Consider the following 24,701-nt stretch of genomic DNA (forward strand, 5'->3'; position numbering starts at 1 on the left):
ATTGCGGCCTGCCCGAGGCCCAAGACCAAAATGGGGGTGAGATAGTTCCTGGGGCTGGCTGGTTATTATCGTAGGTTTATACCTAATTATTTGGATGTCACCAGCCCGCTGACTGATCTCACTAAAAAGGGGGCACCAGATCCGGTCCAGTGGACGGAGCAATGCCAGCGAGCTTTTTCTGAGGTAAAGGCCGCACTGTGTGGGGGGCCACTTTATAACTTGGGCCCTATGAGATCTTGCATGGTTTTTAGCACGTTTTTTTTTTTGTCTCAAATCATAGGCATTTCTCTTGATTTAGCTTGTTATCTGCCCCTGAACACATTGTGAAAGTCTGGTCTCAGGAGACAGCACAGGGGCTGTAAGTTGGTGAGCATGCACTACGGATGGGTGGGCATGAGCAAAGTTAACCCCTTAAGATTCTGCCCCTGTAATAAATGTGCTGTTAGTAGAATGGCAATGACGAAGTTGTAATGTATTACTAAAGGCTCTCTGTACTGTCGTAGTAGTGTAGTGCTATAGTAAAGTGTTTTCAGCGACTATTACAGCGTCCCGCTGGAGGTACGTGGAATGTTAAGGGGCTACTTTAGCAGCATGATTTTGAGTAGCATAGGTGTTTTTGTGGAACGTTGACAAAAGTGGCATCATGCAGGATCTCTTAGGGCACCTTAAGTCTAATTCATGTGTAATCTGAGGGTAAATTTTATTTTGTTGCGTGTTAGGTACAGTCCGGCTGATATGGCCTTTTTGAGTGAATACGCCACCACCATGAGCCCAGTTGCAAAGGCCATCAACATCTTGCAAGGTGAAAAAGATGTTCAAATGGGATGGCTGCTCCCCACAATCACCACCATCATCACCAAGCTTGAGAAGATGAAGCCATCACTGAGATTCTGCAAGCCACTTGTGGATGCCCTTCTGAGTGGTTTGAGCAAACGTTTTGGCGGTATGATGTGTGATCCGGAGCTTATTGCAGCAGCCATTCTTAACCCAAAGTTCAAAACCTCCTGGACTACTGATGAGAATATCCTCAAGCTTGGTAAGGAAGATGTTCTAAATGTCCTAATTTTGCCTACTCTGAAACATTGAAACTAACTTGCATAGTTTAGCTCCATGATGTAATGATAAAATATGGTGAACCTAGATTCTTTTTTTTTTTTTTTTAGGCCTTGGTTACATCAAGGAGCATCTTCCCGACCATGACGAAGGCCTTCACCCTGTAGACTCCTCAAGCGCTTCTGATGAAGAGGATTTTTTCTCAGATATCAGGCACACGCACACACAGGAGACTATCAAACAGTTCGATGCATACCTTACATGTACAGCTGAGGGTGTGACCATGTTAACAGCTTATTCTGCTGTATGTAGCCTGTCTCTTAAATTGAACACAGCCCTGCCTGCCTCTGCAGCTTGTGAGAGGCTTTTTAGTGCAGCTGGCTTGATCTTCAGGCCAAAGCGGGCAGCCATCAGCTCCCGCAACTTTGAGAATCAGCTTCTGCTTAAGTTGAATAAGGACTTTTACAACTTCGACTGACTTGACAATTGAGATTTGATGCGTCTGACTCTATAATGTAAACACTAGCCATGTGTGTTCTGTTTACTTAAATGGCTACCTGTTGAGTAGATTGTCACTGTTGGACATGTGATAAATTGTTTGTTGCATTAACAGCTGTCTGTTTAGTTTAAATGTCAAACCACTTTAAATGTACATTGATTTATACAGCCAGTACACAAATGTATATCTGCTACAGACCCTTGAAAAGGTCACATTTTTCCTGTCTTCAAGCAGAGTTGATGGAGATGGCAGGATTTTTTTTGTTTGTCATTAGTTGGCACTTGTTTTTTTGTTTTACTTAATCCGTTTAATCCCCCAAAAAAATCAAAAACAGATCTTACTCTTAGACCTTGCCAATAAACAAACAATATGCCTTTTTAATTTTTTATGTTGGTTAAGTTGGTGAAATTTCAAGTTTTATAGTCGGTGACCGCTGGGATAATAGTGTCAGTTTTCAGGCTGAAAGTGGTGTTCTCCATAGGGATGCATTTCAGCCTTTGTGTACACAATAGGTATATGCATAACAAATTCAAATATGACCCATGATTCTGTGCCTAATGGGCAATGTTATCACCATTTTCATTTTAAATGAGCAGTATTGATGGAAAATAAACATTTTCTATTTCATTTGGATTGCTTCATTCTGTAACATTCTATTGTTCCTTATTCTGCAGCTTCTACAAGCTAGTCAGGCATACCTCTTAAGTATAAGAAACAAATGCAATTTCAAATTATACTTTAATACTTAAGTATTTTTTAAAGCAAGTACTTCAGTACTTTCACTTAAGTAGAGTTTTGAACATGCAACTTTCACTTGTAGCGGAGTAACATTTGACCAGTAGTATCTGTACTTTCACTTAAGTACTGAAGTTGAGTACTTCGCCCACCTCTGACAATAAATAAGCAAGCAGAAACTGTTGTTCGGATTAACTTGTGTTCTTGATGGCTCATGTTCAGTGCTTTACTGCCTTTGTTTTTTTGGGGGAAAAAAAAATATAAATAATTTAAAAAAGGGCAAAAAATATAGGGTGGCTTTGCCATAAGATAGGGTGGCTGGAGCTACCCTAAAATGGGTCTGGCGACGTCTATGATTTTTAGATACCAGGTGTTGAAAAAAGCATGGATTGTTTGAGTGTCTCTACTTAGCACAGTTTCCAGTTCTTTAATGTTGTTGAACTGATAAGCGATGGCCAGTTCATCTACATATCCAAACTTGAGTGATTGTGTCTGGGATATGTCACTGATGTTGAACAAGGTTGGTGCAAGGACTGATCCTTGTGGGACGCCATTCCTTATTTTCCTTGTCTTACATCATTTCCTAGGCACACCTGGAATGTTCTGGGCCCTGTCATTTTGTGTAGGAGTTTCAGAGTTTTCTTGCACTTGATTCCAACAAGTTTGAGCATTAATCCTTTTTGCCAGACAGTGTCATATGCTGCTGCGAGGTCGATAAGGTCAGCACCTGTTTTCACTTTCCATTCATAGCCTGCTTCAATGTATGATGTGAGTGCCAGGACCTGTTCTGTTGTATCCCTCTTTGTATCCCCTGCTTGTTCAAGGGGGATGTGAGGGTCAAGTAGAGGTGACAGTCATGTGAGCATAATGCGCTCCAGCAGTTTGAAGCAGCAGCAAAGTAGATCTGTAGCTGGTTGGGTCATCTGCTGGTTTTCCTGGTTTTAATATTGCTATGACTACGGCGTGTTTCCATATTTTGGGGTAGTCAGATTTTTCTATGGCGTCTTGATAGGGCCTGGGTGAGCCAGAAGACTGCTGTAGGGCCGAGGTGTTTGATCATTTCTGGGTAAATTCCATCGGGCCCTGCTGCTTTGCCTAGTTTTGTGCTTTTTAATTGCTTCTTCTACTTCTTTGGTTATTGGTGCTGCACTGGTATCCCCTGTTTCTTTGCTAGTATTTATAAGGTGTTGATACTCGAATCTGGCAGCTTTTTCAAAAGTGTGATTTGGCATGTGGGTACTGCGTCGTTTTATTTGTTTGGCTACGGTGTCTGCACTGATAGGAGCTCTTTGTTCTCTGGGTATGGAATCATATGGCTCTAGCTTTTTGAGTAGTTTCCATGCATGTCTGCTGGAAGTCTAGGCTCTGTGTACTACCTTACTGCACTCTATGCACTCTGACTAGTATATTGTGTCTTGTCTGTAAATATCCTGCATATTGTCTGTATATGGTGTGCTGTTTATATTCTTGATAGAATACACTATGTATGCTGTATATTATATTGTATATTATTGATAGTTTTAATGCATAATATATATATTGTATGTTATATGTTTTATTAAAGACTGATCGCTCCGATCAGTCTATAATCAGGAGCTAAGCAGGCTATGAATGGAAAGTGAAAACAGGTGCTGTCTTTACTGACCTCACAGCAGCATATGACACTGTCTGGCAAAAAGGATTAATGCTCATATGTTTAGATATTTAGATTATAGATAGATATTGTGGCGGCACGGTGGTGTAGTGGTTAGCGCTGTCGCCTCACAGCAAGAAGGTCCTGGGTTCGAGCCCCGGGGCCGGCGAGGGCCTTTCTGTGCGGAGTTTGCATGTTCTCCCCGTGTCCGCGTGGGTTTCCTCCGGGTGCTCCGGTTTCCCCCACAGTCCAAAGACATGCAGGTTAGGTTAACTGGTGACTCTAAATTGACCGTAGGTGTGAGTGTGAATGGTTGTCTGTGTCTATGTGTCAGCCCTGTGATGACCTGGCGACTTGTCCAGGGTGTACCCCGCCTTTCGCCCGTAGTCAGCTGGGATAGGCTCCAGCTTGCCTGCGACTGTTAGGACTAGGACTGTTTTGGCCTCTAGAGGCCGCTGTTATTTCCTTTTCATGTCGTGTTCATTTTGGCCTCTAGAGGCCGCCACTGTTCCTGTGTTTTGAGTTTGTGTTAATTGCCTAATTATCTTCACCTGTGTCCTTAATTAGTTTGTCTATTTATACCCCTGAGTTCAGTCCTCTTGTCACGGAGTCTTTGTGCTGTTATGTTTATCTCCAGTTTCCTTTGTACTGTGTTTTTTGATCTTCTTAGCTTTTGTATTTTTGCACTTTGCTTTTCTTTTGGATTATACTCTTTGGTTTTTTTTTTTGTCTTTTGTTTTGCCCTGTATATAGTGTATATAGTTTAAATAAACCTTTTGATTCTTTTTCTACTTCCGCCTCACGCCTCTGCATTTGAGTCATCCCCCTGGTGGCCTAGTGGGGGTTTGCTGGATTATCACACCAACGAACCAGGTTCGAATCCCAGCAAAACCCTAACAGAAAGACTCCGTCATGACCGACTCAGCAGAGGCTGCTTCAACTGTCTACCCGGCCAACCTTCAGGGAATTATGGCAGCTTTGACACGCTTCGGAGCGACCATGGACGCTCATGGACGTACGCTCACCAGCCAACGTGAGGCCCTCGCTCGCCACGAGGAACTGCTTCAGCAAATTGGGAAAACCCTGGCACAGCTGACATCTCTGCCTGCATCTCCTGCTCCTGATCCAGTTCCTGCTCCTGATCCAGCTCCCACTCCTGCTCCAGTGCCTCCTGCAATGCTGCCTTCTTCACCTCGCGAACCCAGCCTTCCTGCACCACAGAGGTATGACGGCAAGCACAGTGAGTGCCGAGAGTTCCTTACCCAGTGTCAACTCACCTTTGAGCTTCAGCCTACCACCTACACTACGGATCGCCGCAAGATTGCCTTTGTGATCACCTTATTAGCTGGTAAGGCGCGAGCCTGGGCTACTGCTATCTGGCAAAGACAGGGACCTGAGTGCTTTGATTTCCAGCTGTTTTCTGAAGAGATGCTTCGGGTCTTCGATCAGGCAGACATCAGTACCGACGCAGCCCGAAAGCTCATGTCCATCCGGCAAGGAGGAAGCGTCGCAGATTACGCCATCTCGTTCCGAACACTCGCAGCAGTAAGTGGATGGAACGAGACTGCCCTGGTGTCAGCCTTCCACCATGGTCTGTCTGACCCCATCAAGGACGGTCTGGCCTCTATTGGATGCCCAAGTGACCTCGAAACCCTCATCTCACATGCTATTCGTCTGGACAACAGGATGAGAGAACGCCACCAAGCCTTGAGCCCCCCCAGCCTCCCTACCTCTACCTGGAGACCGTCTACCTCCTTCAGTGACTGTCCAGAACCCATGCAAGTGGGTCGTACTCGCCTCTCCGCATCTGAGAGGGAGCGCAGAAGGAGGGACAAGTGCTGCATCTACTGTGGCAAGCCTGGTCACTTCCGAGCATCATGTCCCGAACTCTTGGGAAAAGGACCGCCCCGTCCAGCCGAGGGAGGGTTGTGACGGGGCCTACCCTCTCTCCCGGACTCCCTGGCCAAGGAATCTACATCCCGGTCTCCATCTCCTGGGGTGAGTCTGTCCACTCTTGTCAAGCTTTGATAGACTCAGGGGCGGCTGGGAACTTTATGGATATTCACTTCGCCCAAAGCATCAATATTCCGACTGCACCTCTTGAAGTCCCACTGTCTGTGTCTGCCCTCGATGGCCAAGCGTTAGGTGATGGAAGAGTCACCCAAGTTACTTCTCCAGTTTTCCTCCAGTCTCAAGGTCACAAGGAAGAAATATCCCTGCACCTGATTCCTTCACCTGAGTTCCCAGTTATTCTAGGCCTTCCTTGGCTTACTCGCCACAACCCTCGCATAGACTGGGTAACAAGCCAGGTTGTGGAATGGGGCCCTGCATGCCATGCCTCTTGTCTGCTCTCTAGCTCTCCTGTGTCTCCTGCCGAGCCCCCTGATCTCACCGAGTTATCTCAAGTTCCCACAGAGTACTGGGATCTCAAGGAGGTATTCAGCAAGAGCAGGGCCGCCGTTCTTCCTCCGCACCGGGCCTACGACTGTGCCATCGACTTGCTCCCTGGGACTACCCCTCCTCGTGGCAGACTGTTTTCACTCTCTCAGCCAGAACGCAAGGCCATGGAGGAATACCTCAAAGATGCCCTGGTCTCTGGGTTTATTCGACCCTCCACTTCACCTGCTGGAGCCGGCTTCTTCTTTGTCGGCAAGAAGGATGGGGGGCTCCGACCATGTATTGATTACAGGGGCCTGAATAAGATCACTGTGCGCAACCGATATCCCCTTCCGCTGATGTCCACAGCTTTCGACCTGCTCCAAGGCGCCACCGTCTTCACCAAGTTGGACCTACGGAACGCATACCACCTCATCCGTATCCGACAGGGAGACGAGTGGAAGACTGCCTTTAACACCCCGTCTGGGCACTACGAATACCAGGTGATGCCCTTCGGACTCACCAACGCACCAGCTGTTTTTCAGGCCCTAATCAACGACGTCTTAAGGGACATGATTAACCTATACGTTTTTGTCTACCTCGACGACATCCTTATCTTTTCCAAGACCGTGCAGGAGCACCGCCACCATGTCCGCCAGGTTCTCCAGAGGCTGCTACAGAACAATCTGTTCGCCAAGGCCCAGAAATGCGAATTTCATGTTCCCGAGTTCTCCTTTCTGGGATTTATTGTACGGACAGGCCAACTCCAAATGGACCCTGCCAAGACCCTGGCCGTCCGGGATTGGCCTACTCCCAAGTCCGTTAAGGAGGTTCAGCGGTTCTTAGGATTCGCTAACTTCTACCGCAAGTTCATCAGGAACTTCAGTTCTGTGGCAGCACCCATGTCAGACCTCACCAAAGGGACAGGTGGATCTTATGGCTGGTCTCCTCAGGCAGAAAAGGCGTTCAAAGACCTCAAGGACCGCTTCTGCACGGCACCCATTCTGGTTCTCCCGGACACCTCCCAACCATTCATCGTGGAGGTGGACGCCTCGGACAGTGGTGTCGGCGCGGTGCTCTCTCAACGTTCGGAAGGAAAGCTGCACCCCTGCGCTTACTTCTCCCACCGCCTGAGTCCTGCTGAGTCCCGGTACGATGTGGGGGATCGAGAACTGCTAGCGGTCAAACTGGCCCTTGAGGAGTGGAGGCACTGGCTGGAGGGAGCACAACATCCATTCCTGGTTTGGACTGACCACAAGAACCTGGAGTACCTCCAGCAAGCCAAGAGACTGAACCCTCGACAGGCTAGGTGGGCCCTGTTTTTCAGTCGGTTTGACTTCACCCTCTCATACCGCCCCGGCTCCAAGAACACCAAACCTGACGCACTGTCCAGACTGTTCTCTGCCACTAACAGGGAGAATGAAGTCGGGCCTATTATCCCTGTGTCCCGGATTGTGGCCCCTGTCCGCTGGGGTATTGAGGAGGCTGTCCGACGAGCCCAACGCCAGGACCCCGGTCCTGGGACGGGGCCACCAGGCCTCTTGTACGTCCCACATCAAGCCCGGGCCAAGGTTCTCCAGTGGGGTCACTCTTCCCCTCTCACCGCCCACCCGGGAGCTCGAAGGACCCTGGACTTCCTGAAAAGACGCTTCTGGTGGCCTAACATGGAGAAGGAAGTAAGGTCATTTGTCCTGTCCTGTGAGGTTTGCACCAGAACCAAGAACCCACGACAGCGTCCCCAGGGTCTCCTGCATCCTCTGACCATTCCCCGGCGTCCCTGGTCCCACGTGGCAGTCGACTTTATCACGGGTCTCCCTGAGTCACAAGGTAACACGGTCATTTTGGTCTTAGTTGACAGATTCTCCAAGGCCTGCCGCTTCATACCACTGTGCAAACTCCCCTCTGCTCTTGAAACTGCGAAACTTTTGTTTAATCATGTCTTCCGAGTCTTTGGTCTTCCACAGGACATCGTCTCAGACCGAGGGCCCCAGTTCTCCTCCCGAGTGTGGCACGGGTTCTGCAAGGTCATCGGAGCCACTGCCAGCCTCTCCTCTGGGTTTCACCCACAGTCCAATGGTCAGACGGAGAGGCTCAACCAGGACCTGGAAACCACCCTGCGAGGCCTGGCTATGGATAACCCGACATCGTGGAGCACCTGGCTGCCATGGGCGGAGTACGCCCACAACACCCTGCAGTCATCGGCCACCAAGCTGTCGCCATTCCAGTGCCAATTCGGGTTCCAGCCACCTCTGTTCCCGGACCAGGAGGAGGACGCGGGGGTGCCCTCGGTCAACCAATATGTGAGACGGTGTCGCAAGACCTGGAGCAAGGTCAGGAAGACCCTCATACAGACCTCCAGAACCAACCAGACTCAGGCCAACCGCCATAGAAGACCTGCACACGCTTTCCGCCCTGGGCAGCGTGTTTGGCTGTCCACTAAGGACCTTCCACTGCGGGTGGAGAACCGCAAGCTTGCTCCTCGCTACATTGGCCCCTTCAAGGTGGTGCGCAGGGTGAACCCTGTCTCCTACCGGCTCCAGTTGCCCCGGACTCTGAGGATCAACCCCACTTTCCATGTTTCCCTGTTACGGCCCGTACTGACGTCTACGTATGCCCCTGCCCCTAGGAACCCCCCACCCCCCCGCATCTTCCAGGGGCAGACTGTGTTCACTGTGAATCGCCTGCTTGACTCCCGCCGGGTCCGCGGCGGGTTGCAATATCTGGTGGACTGGGAGGGCTATGGTCCTGAGGAGCGCTGCTGGGTTCCTGCTCGGGATGTCCTTGATAAAGAACTATGTCGGGACTTCCATTCGGCCCATCCGGATCGCCCTGGGAACGTCAGGAGACGCTCCTAGAGGGGGGGGTCCTGTTAGGACTAGGACTGTTTTGGCCTCTAGAGGCCGCTGTTATTTCCTTTTCATGTCGTGTTCATTTTGGCCTCTAGAGGCCGCCACTGTTCCTGTGTTTTGAGTTTGTGTTAATTGCCTAATTATCTTCACCTGTGTCCTTAATTAGTTTGTCTATTTATACCCCTGAGTTCAGTCCTCTTGTCACGGAGTCTTTGTGCTGTTATGTTTATCTCCAGTTTCCTTTGTACTGTGTTTTTTGATCTTCTTAGCTTTTGTATTTTTGCACTTTGCTTTTCTTTTGGATTATACTCTTTGGTTTTTTTTTTTGTCTTTTGTTTTGCCCTGTATATAGTGTATATAGTTTAAATAAACCTTTTGATTCTTTTTCTACTTCCGCCTCACGCCTCTGCATTTGAGTCATCCCCCTGGTGGCCTAGTGGGGGTTTGCTGGATTATCACACCAACGAACCAGGTTCGAATCCCAGCAAAACCCTAACAGCGACCCTGTAGAAGGATAAAGCGGCTAGAGATAATGAGATGAGATAGATATTGTATAATACATATTTTTTAGACATATTGTGTATAATATAGTTATTATATATTATGTCTATTGTATACAAGTTATTGTAGATTACATATTGTGTAATGTCTATATTGTTTATAGTGTACATAACATATACATGTATATACATTTTTCTTATTACATATACATAAATTACATATATTCACACTTTACCTCCTGTATTGCTAGAGAGACACCAACTGCCGGAATCAAATTTCTTGTGTGTGTCAACATACTTGGCCAATAAACCAGATGCTGGTTCTGGTTCTAATATCTGTCCACTGAACTCATATCGGGGCGTCACGGTGGTGTAGTGGTTAGCGCTGTCGCCTCACAGCAAGAAGGTCCGGGTTCGAGCCCCGTGGCCGGCGAGGGCCTTTCTGTGCGGAGTTTGCATGTTCTCCCCGTGTCCGCGTGGGTTTCCTCTGGGTGCTCCGATTTCCCCCACAGTCCAAAGACATGCAGGTTAGGTTAACTGGTGACTCTAAATTGACCGTAGGTGTGAATGTGAGTGTGAATGGTTGTCTGTGTCTATGTGTCAGCCCTGTGATGACCTGGCGACTTGTCCAGGGTGTACCCCGCCTTTCGCCCGTAGTCAGCTGGGATAGGCTCCAGCTTGCCTGCGACCCAGTAGAAGGATAAAGCGGCTAGAGATAATGAGATGAGATGAGATAAACTCATATCTGGTCTTGCTTGCTGTATTCAGTTCTCCAAACCTCCTGGTGGCAGTGAAGAGAAATTCTGTATCTAGTCGCAACATAAGCCTGGGTTTAAAAAAGAAGACGGGGTAAAAAAAAAACCAGGGATTGGAAAATCACTGTTTGCAGATGACGGAAGTCTATGGAAAAGGGGGGAAATGTTAATTTTATTGTGAGAAAAATACAAGAAGGTGTAACTCAAGTACAAGGTTGGGGAAGGTAGTGGGGCTTTAGATTCTCTGTTGGAAAGTCCAAAATCATGTTCTTTACAAGGAAGAAGATTGGAGAGAATATAAAAGTGTCCCTTTATGGCAAGGATCTGGAAAGGGTGGAAAACTTTAAGTTCTTGGGAGTATTTTTTTGATTCAAGACTTACATGGAGGCACCATATAGGGAGAGTGACTGACAGGTGTAAAAAGGTCATGAACTTAATGAGATGTCTAGCTGGAACCGAATGGGGAGCAAGTATGGCCTCTTTAAAACAAATTTATGTATACCTGATAAGGTCAAGAATGGAGTATAGTAGCTTGGCATATGGGTCTGCTTCCAAATCAGTTCTGTCCTGGCTAGATGAAGTTCAATCTACAGCTCTTAGGATATGCACAGGAGCTGTGAGGTCAGCTCCTGTGTGTGCGCTCCTAGTTGAAGCAGGAGAAATGCCACTTAGTCTCCGCAGGAAGCAACTGCAGGCTAATTACTGGGTAAGTATGAAGGGTCAAACAGATAATCATCCAATTAAAGCAGTGAGTCAGCCAAGCTGGGAGAGAGAGGTGGCAGAATTGTCAAGCTATTTGTGGTCAAGTGACATTATTGAGGTATTTCACTCACGTGACCAAGTCATGTGACGCTGCCATTTTGGACGGCACGGCTCGAATCAGTTTGAATGCGAGGAAGGCGACAAACGAAAAACATAAAAGAAAAAGGAGCGAGATGCAGAAAACACCTTCACTATCCAGCGACGTAGGGCATTTACAGGGCGAGCAGAGGGAGAGGTATTTGCAAAAATTGAGGTTAGCAGGCTTAGAGAACGACGTTTACCTGCTTCCACCAGGATTGTTCACTGACGTACGGAAGTACACGAAGCCCTTGTCTTTACCTGACTTCGGCCCACATGATCTGTATACCTATGTCGTTAAAAACCCATCGCCATACACAGGTATTGATCTGAAAGCGTATACGAGTTTGGATGCCTACAAATATTTTGTGTCAGGCTGGGTAACATGCCTACATCAGCGGGTCGTCCCTGGAGCCGGTGGTCGCCATCTTATTACAGCTAAGGTTTGTTCACATTTTCATTTACTTTCGGTCCTCAGGATAAACAAAATGTTATTAAATGTCATTGAAATAACTTCTTAGTCTGTTGAGACATGGCCTGTTATAAATTTGCTGTTACCAGGCAATGACCAAGAACTGTATTATTAGGGTCAACAACATCGTAGCTGGTATGTTACTGTAGCAATATTTACGTTCAGTCATTTGGATGACTGTTAAAACCTTTCAGTCTCAAGTTTTTCCTTTACTGGATTTACTAGTTTACTGAGCTAGCGCGCTCGGCCAAGCCGGGAGCCATCGCGCGCTCGCCGGCCAAGCCGGGAGCCATCGCGCGCTCGCCGGCCAAGCCGGGAGCCATCGCGCGCTCTCCGGCCAAGCCGGGAGCCATCGCGCGCTCTCCGGCCAAGCCGGGAGCCATCGCGCGCTCTCCGGCCAAGCCGGGAGCCATCGCGCGCTCTCCGGCCAAGCCGGGAGCCATCGCGCGCTCTCCGGCCAAGCCGGGAGCCATCGCGCGCTCTCCGGCCAAGCCGGGAGCCATCGCGCGCTCTCCGGCCAAGCCGGGAGCCATCGCGCGCTAGCTCAGTAAACTAGTAAATCCAGTAAAGGAAAAACTTGAGACTGAAAGGTTTTAACAGTCATCCAAATGACTGAACGTAAATATTGCTACAGTAACATACTAGCTACTGTTGTTGACATTAGCTAGCTTGCCGTCCAAAATGGTGGACACCGGGGCGTCACGTGACCCTGTGACATCAGGTGAAATACCTCAATAGCTGAGGAACTGGCAGTACATGACAAAGTTTTCTTTCCTGTTGTGTTGTGGCCTACTGTTCCTTTGTAGCAGCTGGAGGTACCCAAAGTTGATTTAGATCTACTTGAGTTTAAAGCAGAGAGTAACACTGGGGATCTAGTTAGTGCATTTCACATCCAGGTAGCAGAAAGATACCAAGACCACATTTTAATCTTTACTGATGGGTCAAAGGACCCAGAGACAGACGCTACTGGTGCAGCTTTTATCGTCCAAGGATGGAACATTAGCTCATTGAAGAGAACATCAGATTTCCTGAGTGTGTTCACAGTAGAATTGTATGCTATTCTAACAGTGGACAACTCAGATAAATAATCAGAAAGTACTGGTGTGCAGTGACTCTGTATCAGCTGTGCGTAGTATTGGGACAGGCTCATCCAGGAGTCGGCAAGACCTCATTTATGACATCCTTCTGGCTATTAGAGAAGTCGTGAGGAAAAGGATTGAGGTGTCATTGATGTGGGTTCCTGCACATATTGGTATTCCAACAAATGAGAAAGTGGATAGGCTAGCAAAAAAAGCAGTGAAAAAAGAAAATATTGACATCAATGTTAGTCTTTCCAAAGCGGAAGGCAAGTGTATTGTCTGGAAACAAGTAAACCTGAAGTGGCAGCAGTGCTGGGAACAAGAGAGTAAGGGGAGACATTTATTCTCATTAGCTAGTAGTGACTGATTCAGTAACCTGTAAAAGAGGAGGGTAGAAAAGGAAGGATGAAGTCACTATTTCTAGGCTGAGAATTAGACATACTTACCTCAACAGTACTCTCTTCCTGCTAGGAAAACATCAGGATGGTCTGTGCCTAGAGTGTCAACAGCTTGAGACAGTGCATCATGTTCTTATTGCCTGTGAGAAATACAGTAGAGAAAGACAATAACTTTTTACAGAACTCAGGAAAGTGGGCATGAAAGAAGTGTCAGTGGGAACAATTTTAGAAATGGGATCAACTGGGAAGGGAAAGTGTTGGCTTTTAAAATATCTAAAGGACGCAGGACTCCTTCAGAGAATCTAGTGTAATAATGGAATGACACTGTAGGTGGCAGCAATGCAACAAACTGGATGCCAGCTGCCATAAAACGCCATAGAAGAAGAAGAAAAAACAAACAAAAAAACCCCCCTTATAATAATAAGCGATTGGTTGTTTGGAAACACAAAACCGCTGAATGTAAACGCAGGAACAGGACTCTTGAGACTGGATGGTTGTGCTGGTTAAAGCTCTTGTTCTAGTGTTATTCTGAAGTTTTAATAACTGGATTTGTCGCATTCAGCAGTAAAGCGAAAAAAAAGAGAAACTCCTCCTCTACCAATCTGATTAAATACCACAGTCTGTAGTGTATACTGTTAGAAGGCGTTTACTATTATTCAGAATGAACGTGCCGAAAAGCGGTTATCGCGTCTTCTCTGCTAACTCCACCGCCTCATGCACCGAGCTGGCGAAAAAGATCACGGAGTATGTATCCTGTTATTACACACACACACACACACACAGAGTACACTCCTTGAGTAGGTTATAGGACAGCACTGGCGAATCTAACATTAGCTAACTGAGCTTGTTAGAGAGCTGCCGCTGTCGTTATTAACAATTAATAACCCGTAGCTAAATAGCTAATGGACTGTCATACTAACGTGGGCTGCTAGCCAAGTGTGTGGTTTAATCTGTGAGTTCAGATAAACCTGGGTCATTCCTGAGAACAAGCTAACTGCTTTATCACCTTTGTGACCCTTTCGCTAGCTAACCGTTTAGCTAAGCTTCGGAGTTTGTTTGCTTGTTTGAACATCAACACAGCTAAACAGAATATCCATGTCAAATAAGGATATCATGTAGAAGGATAAAGCGGCTAGAGATGATGAGATGGTATTTGCAGTGGTCGAGTTGTAAAATCAAACCAGGGGGGATGGTGAAATTTTTAGTCGCGTGTCGACCCATCGGTCGGTCCGTCGGTGGGAAACTGGTTTGCTTTTAGGAGGGTTTGCACACAACGTAGGTCTGTGGACCTTGTTCATTTACCAGACATACAGTATTTTGTGCTGATAAAGTGTGTAGTACACACTGTGTACCCTTTTTATTGTTGTAAAAAACATAATACACTGGTATTTTACTGTAAAACATGCACAGTGTGGATGCCATGTGTCATATTTAGTCAGTCTCCTGGCTGACATACCTACCACATTCATCATATTAGGGTGAAATGCAGATGACAAATTTGAAGTGTAACTTCATAGTCATGGTAGGCTCCTTTTAAATTGTTTGGTAAATAATTTATTAAAACCTCAGCAGGCAACGTAAATGAATAACTGAATCTTTTCATATCAAGTCAATATAATTTTTATTCAAAGCTGAACATTGAGTTAAATACAGAGGTAGGTAGGTAACCAATAAGCTAAAACAAGCAACAATAAATTGTAAATCAGACTAAACTTCCTAAAAGATGTTTGAGGTATTATGCATTTTTTTGGTTTTTCCTTTTTGTTATTATTGTTTATTCTTATGAGTAATGCAAATTATACATGTCCATACTGGTTATTATTTTAATGGAAGGAAAAGAAAAGACCAAAAAAAGTCCTTTGTGGGGGAGTGAAGGTGGGCAAAGAAATGGCTTTACTTCTCATGGCTTTCCTACCTCATAGAAATTTCCAAAGACTTTCATAATCATGTTTTTTGTGGTCAATTTTCCTCTTGCTTTTGGATCATTAGCTAAGCAATGGTGTTGAAGCCAAGATTTGACATACACCTCTGGTTTGAACAGTGTCAATGGAGGGCCAACACACCGGATGAAAAGCAACGCTGACATACTTCTTACTTCTAGGGAGCTTCGAGTTGTTCTTAGAATGTTCATTTGACTGAACCCACGCTCACATTCAGCTGTGGAGATGACGAGTGTGTCCACAGCTTGAAGGAGGGGTTTAAGCTCTTCTGGTGGCTTTATTTCAGCATCAGCTTTAATTGTGACCATGTCAATATACTCCCTCATCCCTCTCTGAATTTGTCTTTCGTCATTAAGATTGAAAAAGGAGCAGAGTTCCTGGATCTCCTTTTTGGCATAACGGATTCCACATCCATCTGGCCAGTTGGAGGACTGCAGAACTTTAATTTAATTAAATATAATTATAATGTTATTTCTGATTTATTTATTTTCTGAACGAGGATTTGAGCTTTGAAAAATGACCGGATTCTTTCTGTAACGTTGATTCCCGCTGTTATCTAGGTCACGTGACACCTTAATGTTGACGGTTGCCAAGGAGCTGCCTTGGATACTTTGATACTTTGCTTTGATGCATACCAGCACTTTGATACATACTGGATACAAGCTAGCAAAATGAGTTAAAAGCAGGCATCTTTGGAAAGTTTCTTTGGAAAGGGGAAAAGGACCATTGAGGAGACAGAAGAAGAGCCTATGATGAAGAAAAAGAAAGCTGCATTTTAGCAGACACTTTGTCGAGTCCTACACCAATCCTGCTCTGCCTTACATGTTGTGACCGGCTCTCTAATGAGGCAATGAAGCCTTCAAAACTGCTAGTGTCGTTTATTTTAGCCTTCCTGTCTTGAATAACACTTTTTGTTGCCTGAAGAATAACAAACGAACGTCCAGGCTGATTAAATTAATGGCCTTATACAAGAAATCAAAGCTAACATGAACCTGAGTAAGCTATCGATAGCTGGCTAGACTCCAAACTAACATTCATTATGATAGCTATCATAATGAATGTTAGTTTGGAGTCTAGCCAGCTATCGATAGCTTACTCAACATCTGAACTGGACATTCTGCCCACCAACTTTAAGTCTGTTCTTCATCTTATAATTACAGATGTGCTTCAAATTATAAATACATCCTTGGAGACTGGCGTTGTTCCTGTGTCCCTAAAAAAAAGCTGTTGTAAAGCCCCTTCTTAAAAAAAATAATCTGGATCCTTCAGTGTTAAATAACTACAGGCCAATATCAAATCTACCATTCATCGGGAAAATCCTGGAAAAAATTGTCTTCAATCAATTAACTGCCTTCTTGATATCAAACAGCCGTTTTGATAATTTTCAGTCAGGATTTCGTGCCAATCATAGCACTGAAACAGCACTGATTAAAGTTATAAATGACATGCGTCTTAATACTGATGCAGGCAAAACATCGGTCCTGGTATTACTGGACCTCAGTGCAGCTTTTGATACTGTTGATCACAACATACTGCTATATCGACTTGAACACTGGGTTGGATTGACTGGTAAAGTTATCAATTGGTTAAAATCATACTTAGAAGCTTCTTTGTTACCCTGGGAAATTGTTCCTCAACGTCAATGTCCTTGACCTGTGGTGTCCCCCAGGGGTCGATTCTTGGACCATTACTTTTCAACCTTTATATGCTCCCACTTGGGCAAATTATCAATAAAAATTCAATTTTGTATCACTGCTATGCAGATGATACCCAAATTTATTTTGCTCTCTCACCTAATGATTATGCCTCCCTTGAATGTCTCTACCAGTGTATCGATCAAATCAATAGCTGGATGTCACAAAATTTTCTTCAGCTGAACACAGATAAAACAGAAGTAATTCTATTTGGGAAAAAAGATGAAAGACTCAGGATTACCACTATTCTTGACACAAAAGGGATTAAAACTAAAGAAATGGTTAAAAATCTTGGTGTTTTCATTGACAGCGAGCTAAACTTTGACAGTTACATGAAAGCAATCACTAAAACGGCATTTTATCACCTAAAAACATTTCCAAACTAAGAGGACTTGTGTCAAAAAATGATCTGGAAAAACTAATACATGCCTTCATCTTTAGTAGGGTTGATTACTGCAATGGCCTTTTCACAGGCTTGCCAAAAAAGACCATCAAACGACTTCAGCTGGTTCAAAATGCAGCGGCGAGGGTTCTCACACGAACAAAAAGAACAGAGCACATTACTCCAATTCTAAGGTCCCTTCACTGGCTTCCAGTAAGCTACAGAATTGACTTTAAAGCATTGCTGCTGGTGTACAAATCTCTAAATGGTACAGGGCCCAATTACCTCTCTGATATGTTGCAGCGGCCTAACCCAATCAGGTCTACCAGATCAAAACAGAAAAATTTACTATTAAAACCAGTTGTTAAAACAAAGTGTGGTGAAGCAGCTTTTAGCTACTATGCAGTACAGCTATGGAACCAACTCCCAGAGGACATTAAAAATGCTCCTGCTGTTGGCAGCTTCAAAAGACCAAGCTGTTTTCAGATGCTTTCTGTTAAATAATTAATATTGTCTAATATTGTCTTCTTTACATTCTTTATAATCTTTACTTCTCTGCATGTTTTAAATTTACTTTAACTTTATCCTATTTTATTCTTTATTCTATTCTGCTGGGTTCTTTTTTTTTTCTCTCATCTTATTTGAACTACTACTTCATTTTATTATTTTATTTTTACTATTGTTTAATTCTTATTATTTTCTTTTAATTTCTTTTAATTCTTTTAATTAATTGTTTTAGAATAAAAATAAAATTATTTTATGTAATTTTATTTCTCTATTGTTTACTGTTTTTGTTTTTACTTCTGTAAAGCACATTGAACTGCCATTGTGTATGAAATGTGCTATATAAATAAATTTGCCTTGCCTTACTCAGGTTCATGTTAGCTTTGATTTCTTGTATAAGGCCATTAATTTAATCAGCCTGGACATTCGTTTGTTATTCTTCAGGCAACAAAAAGTGTTATTCAAAACAGGAAGGCTAAAATAAACGACACTGTGTTGTTATCTGCCGCCCACAAATTAGGCTACATATCGGTAACTTTACAGCATGATAGTGGGCTCACAGAAAGTGTGACTGATATTCGTAACTCTTGACTTACCTCCTGAAATGTTTTTTCTTGCGATCTTAAATCCGAACTTGCTTAGGTCTTGCTGTCCACTCCGCTTGGCCATGATGCTGCAATCTGCTGCGGTCACTGACGCCGAATGAAATAAAAAATAACGGAACCCCAACTGAATGTCACCTCCTCAAACGCTTCCCTTGCGCGTGCCCTCTCTCGCGGTAGCTTATTGTATGCTCAGTTTCAGCAAAGCTACGTGGAATGGCATTTCTAATTCCAATGTTAAATAGAAGTAATGTCCACATTTATTGATAAAATTGCTCAAGGGAAGGGAGGGGGGATGCCCGTTTTAGAGGGGGGATGATTTTGACCATTTTTTATTCCGGGGGGGATGGCATTCCCCCCCCCCCCCCCCCCCCCCCCCCATCCCCCCTCAACTCGAGTACAGGGTATTTGGAAATGATGAATAAGAGATGCAAGTAGGATAACAATCATAATCTAAAATCAACAACAACTTTCTGTAACTTAAAAGGCAGACTATCTAGACCAGGGTTCTCAACCTTTTCTACTTTGAGGCTCACCTATTCATACTTGTGTAACGAGTCGAGGCCCATTAAAAAAGATCCCCAATTATTTTGGCTCATCTGTTCTATTAGAATTTATTCATAGATGTCGTCATTCATTCATTCATTCATTCATTCATTATGAGTTGGAAAACTATCCATCTGTTGAGTTCCCAAACTACCTGGTGCTGCAGACCTCCTCGTTCTACACAGACAAACAGATGAAAGCCTGGAAGAGCATGGAGGCATACAACTTTTTATATGTTGCTGGGTTAAAGATCTGGGGAGCAGGACACAAGATAAATCCTGTATCGTTTTTGCCCAGGTACGGAGGAGTTTCTGGGCTTTTTGTCTGCGGCTTTGAGATGGTTGCTAGGATGTTGCAAGTTTTAGTATTGGGTGTAAACAAACTGCTCAGTTCTCAGTCCGTCCTGCTTTTCTCTTCCAGCAGGCATCACAGATCCTTATACTTGACCCACAAACGTACAACCCCGATTCCAAAAAAGTTGGGACAAAGTACAAACGGAATGCAATGATGTGGAAGTTTCAAAATTCCATATTTTATTCAGAATAGAACATAGATGACATATCAAATGTTTAAACTGAGAAAATGTATCATTTAAAGAGAAAAATTAGGTGATTTTGAATTTCATGACAACACCACATCTCAAAAAAGTTGGGACAAGGCCATGTTTACCACTGTGAGACATCCCCTTTTCTCTTTACAACAGTCTGTAAATGTCTAGGGACTGAGGAGACAAGTTGCTCAAGTTTAGGGATAGGAATGTTAACCCATTCTTGTCTAATGTAGGATTCTAGTTGCTCAACTGTCTTAGGTCTCTTTTTTTTTTTTTGTCGTATCTTCCGTTTTATGATGCACCAAATGTTTTCTATGGGTGAAAGATCTGGACTGCAGGCTGGCCAGTTCAGTACCCGGACCTTTCTTCTATGCAGCCATAATGCTGTAATTGATGCAGTATGTGGTTTGGCATTGTCATGTTGGAAAATGCAAGGTCTTCCCTGAAAGAGACGTCGCCTGGATGGGAGCATATGTTGCTCTAGAACAGGGGTGTTCAAATTGATCCATAAAGGGCCGTGTGGCTGCAGGTTTTCATTCCAGCCATGCAGCAGCACACCTGACTTGGCTCATTCAATCAACTGAACTGTCTTCACACAGTCAAATACTTGCAGCCACACCCACCCTTGATTAAAGGGTGGGTGTGTCAGTTGATTGAATAAGCCAAATCAGGGTGCTGCTGCATGGCTGGAATGAAAACCTGCAGCCACACGGCCCTTTATGGATCAATTTGAACACCCCTGCTCTAGAACCTGGATATACCTTTCAGCATTGATGGTGTCTTTCCAGATGTGTAAGCTGCCCATGCCACACGCACTAATGCAACCCCATACAGTGTTTCCCACAGAAATTTTGGAGACTATGGGGGCAGCCCATTGGGGGGGGCGTGCATGCCGCGCGTGTCCAGTTGAACTGCAGGGGTGCGCGGGGGTTGTTTAGCCTACTAATACTGCTAAACTAAGACTAACAAAGAGCAAATTCGTTGGTATTGGTTATGCACCTTGTGTTTTATTTTAGCATGTTGCTACAGAGGGCAGTCTTACAAGAAGAACATATTACAGATAGCAACCAAACCAAACCAAAAATCCTTCAATACTTCACACCCTGAACTCCTACAAAACAAGGACTTCTAGCTCTGCTGTATGTCAAAAGTGACCCTGACAAATGCCTGTCCTATTTACAAAGACTTGTAATGCACTTGTGCATTTGATTTTTCTTGGCTTTGAGAAAAAGCAGAGATGCCTACTAGTACGGATTGGCTGTATTTTGTATGGAAAAGTTACGTAAATAGGATGTTACGGCAAACAGTGTTATTCTGTACGGAATTATTATAAAGTCTTAAAAAAATCCAGTGAGTCGTTTTTAAATGTACAAGCGACTTTTTCAATCCATGCGCGATTCACAGCTATTTATTTTTACGACAGCCACGCATGCTCTGCGTGACATGCGCAGATAGCGCGAACAAATGCGCGGTATTTTCACTCGACATCACACATGCATGGTGCTGCTTCTCAATAGTGGAAATGAAACGCTCAATATCGGGACAAGTGAAACACAGGTCTCAGGTGTTCCTCCCACGATATACGGTAGAATGGCCGTGCATTACACCCAGTCAAAAGGGCAATGGATACGCGCACTGCAAACTGTGTAGAACTGACATTAACATCACTCATGGTGGTCGCGATGACTGCAGGCAGCATGTCAACTCCAAAAAAACATATGGAGTATGCTGAAATGGCGAGTCAGGCGGAAAGTAAATCTGGGGGTATCCAGCAGTTTTTTACGAAATCTGTGGATGAAAAGACACGGAACGTGACACGTGCTGAAGCGGTGATGGTTGACCTATGCTTGGAGTTGAACTTGCCAATTAGTGCCATGAAATGTGAGTTAAACTTATTCAGTTTCTTTTTACATGTATGATTTTTATTCACTGAAATATCAAACACTGGCTGTACTTCTTTAATTCAAAGTCTTTTCAGTGTTGCAAGTACAAATGTACATGTAGTATGATCAAAAACAGAATTTTGATTAGTGTTGTTGGGATTGTGGCAAAAAATTGATCATTCCACTGTTTTAAATACAATTATAAATGTCATTTTATTCAATGTCTCTTCTGAAGCATTATGCTGAAGTATTTATATATTGGGACATTAAGATAACAATGTCGGACTCTCTTTGGCATGAAATAAGAATTTTTTTATTTTATTTTATTAGAATCCGTTAACAGGTATAACATTTTGCCAGGCAATATAATATAATACTTTTGAGGAGTTACATTCAATACCAATTATTGGTAGTCAACCGTAATGTCTGCAAACAGGGAACACTATTGTATTTAGAAAAATGTGAGAAATTGTATGCTCTAGAAGTTTGTTGAGTGGAAATTCAATTGAGATGTCTGCTCGTGTTTTGTGTATTCAATTCACACAAAACAGTACTTTTTAATAATTTAAATGTTAAACATATTGGTATATACACCTCTTTATAATGGAAATGCGCATAAATTAATGTTACTGAAAGTCATTCCAAAATACTGAAAAATGTTTTCAAGAATACTGAAATTCAAAATTTGGGGTAGGCATCTCTGAAAAAGAGTTCGAGTGCCCTTTCATAATTTATATCTTCTGGTTGTGGCCCGTTAATGGAAATCCTCAAGCAGGTGGCCAGGTGCTCTCCTTGCAGTCTGTTACGAAGGTCTGTTTTGACCTAAAATGGCAAACAACTTGTTACTACAATGAGTCATGTGATTGTAGAGCTCACTCTGAAATATTTAATTAAGTGAAGGTGAGATTGAACTTGGGTGGGATTTGAGCATAAAAACAATGGGTAAATGTAAATTGAAATTCACATCACTGGTTTGCCTGCAGATGTCCTTACCCTGTTCATTGTGGAAAAGTCTCTTTCACAATTCACGCTCGACACTGGCACAACAAGGGCAATCGCTGCTGAGTAATGGGTATATCTGCCCCCATTCATCACACTCACTTGCTAGGAGTGTTATACCAATTTGACATCCTGACAAAGACAGCAAGCAGTTGATGTTAGGCCTACCTCAGTCACTACCTCTTCATCCTGAGGTAAATTTCGATCCCTCTTTTTGAAATAATTCAAAATGCTCATGATCTGAATTAACAAAACAAATTTAGCATCAGTTTAATAAGGATCAGAGATTTTCTGTTACAGCTGTAGCGTCTACAATAAGGCTGACATCGTCACCTGACATTCAACGCGTTGCATTAAGGCCTACGTTAGTGGAGAAACACTCTTCATCAGTAAATTTGAAAACGATCAAATTCGAGTCAAGAAGTTAATTTAATTAAGTAGGTAACTAACATTACATTCCCTTAATTATGTGGCCTAATAGCTTCACCTTTAGAAGGTAGCCTATTAGAAAAGGCTAAAAATAATTTAACGTCTTCCGTCTCACCAGTAACAAATTGCGTTAAGGCTACTAGCACTAATTCTCAAAAGTGGCATCGAAGTTCGCTCTCTGTTAGAATAGACTACTTTTCCCTTTTAACATGTACATGCAGACCTAGATTAGTTTATCACTGCTGTCACTTCACGTCTCCATCACTTGGATAGACTGCGCACATACAATGTCAAGCGGGAAGCACTTTGCCGGCGAATTTGGAAACGACCTGATCCTGGTAGGATGATGTTAATTTGACGAATTAGATAACTACGTAGGGCTAACTAATATTGCCTCAAAATAGCCTACTGTTGCCTTACAGAAAAGGTAGGTTTGCCAGTACGAAATGGACAAAGTAATTTTACTGAAACAATACACTTAACGTCATCCATCAGTGCACTCTCCATACGCCTATAAAGCACAATAGCGTAGCCTAAATGTCACCTTCTCAATCGTGTCAAAGGCTACATAAAGTTGTATAAACTTACCTTAACATCTATGCAGACAGGATGTAGCTTATCAGAGTTGTCTCCTCGCGCTGTCTCAGATAGGCAACGCATGCAATGTCAGGCCGGGTGCGTCAGTGTCGCCGTGCGGGCGCGGACTGAGACTATGGCGGCCCAAATTAGACTATGGCAGGGTGCCATAGTCTCGTCAATGTGTGGGAAACACTGCCATACCATCAGAGATGCAGGCTTCTGAACTGAGTGCTGAGAACAACTTGGGTCGTCCTTCTCCTCTTTAGTCCGAATGACATGGCGTCCCTGATTTCCATAAAGAACTTCAAATTTTGATTCGTCTGACCACAGAACCAGGGTGGCCGCGGGTCCTTAAAAAGTCTTAAATTTAATTTTCCTAAAATAAGGCCATTAAAAAGTCTTAAATTTCAAACCCCGTGGTCTTAAATTTTCAATCTCAAATTTATGGAGATTTTACTCAGTCATATCATTAAAATGTGGTACACTTTGGATGGGGAAAAAGTTTAATCGTTTTTGATGCTCACAATTATACCGCGCAGGCTCCGAATCCACCGGTTGCTAGACACACGCGTGCTTGACAACCACTCAGTGCCTGATCTGTTGTGTAAGTCCTATCGTGTGAGAGAGAGAGCAGCCCCTCCCCTCTCTGCTCCCTGAGTGGAGCTCGTCGCCTTGGTAACGATGCAGGTGCAGGGAAGAGACACAATATGACAAGCAAAGAGCGCTTTTTCTCAGAGTTCCCTCTCCTCGAACAACGCTGATTTACACGGAAACGAAAGGAGCTATTCACAAAATTCTTGCACATTGAGCGCTATAAGGCTCTCATAAACACATTGATGTAAGTTTTTTGTCCCTAGTGTAAAAAATGTGGACACTAGAGCGAGTTAAAAACAAGTGACATTTCTGATTTTGCAGTAAAAGCGCCGCCACGTTTATAATGGAGTCTATGGGGCAGCGCGGCTGTCCTCTCCTTACTTTCAGGCTTCTCATTCAAAAACTGTAAATCCTATCGCTCAGGTAGACACATTGTGTGAATCAAGACAAGTGTGGCTACTACTTTTGAGAAAATTGTGTGTAGAGTGAAAATTGTGGCTGAAAACACAGTTTAAATGAGAAAGTTAGAGCTTTTTTTTTCAGGCTGCCTGCACTCTAAACTCCTGAGCCCCACTGGTGTGTAACGCAATAGACACCCATTATAAAGTCTGAATTTCTCCAGATTTGATCATGGTGTTTGATCTGTGACTGATCAAAACGTATAGAACCTAGGAAAAAAGTTGAATGCCAGATCCACACAGGAGAATTTTGTCTCCATTTTAAAGTTTGAATCATGTCTCTAGGTGAAAGCATGCCAGAGCAGCGAATATTTGAAAAACATTGAAAATGTGCGATTTTTAAAAAATTAAT

The 24,701-nt window shown here is 44.0% G+C and overlaps 1 protein-coding gene across 1 annotated transcript in view; it reads left to right on the forward strand.

The window, feature by feature from the left end:
• Positions 1-13,576: 13,576 nt before the first annotated feature.
• LOC132868529 (phosphoribosyl pyrophosphate synthase-associated protein 1) overlaps positions 13,577-24,701 on the forward strand; it is a 66,127-nt gene continuing 55,002 nt past the window's right edge. The window contains exon 1 of the mRNA XM_060901474.1: positions 13,577-13,933. Coding sequence (XP_060757457.1) covers positions 13,851-13,933 — 83 coding nt within the window. The 5' untranslated portion in view covers positions 13,577-13,850. The remainder of the gene's footprint in view (positions 13,934-24,701) is intronic.

Source organism: Neoarius graeffei, chromosome 20 (genome assembly GCF_027579695.1).
Source record: "Neoarius graeffei isolate fNeoGra1 chromosome 20, fNeoGra1.pri, whole genome shotgun sequence".
Classification (NCBI taxonomy): domain Eukaryota; kingdom Metazoa; phylum Chordata; class Actinopteri; order Siluriformes; family Ariidae; genus Neoarius; species Neoarius graeffei.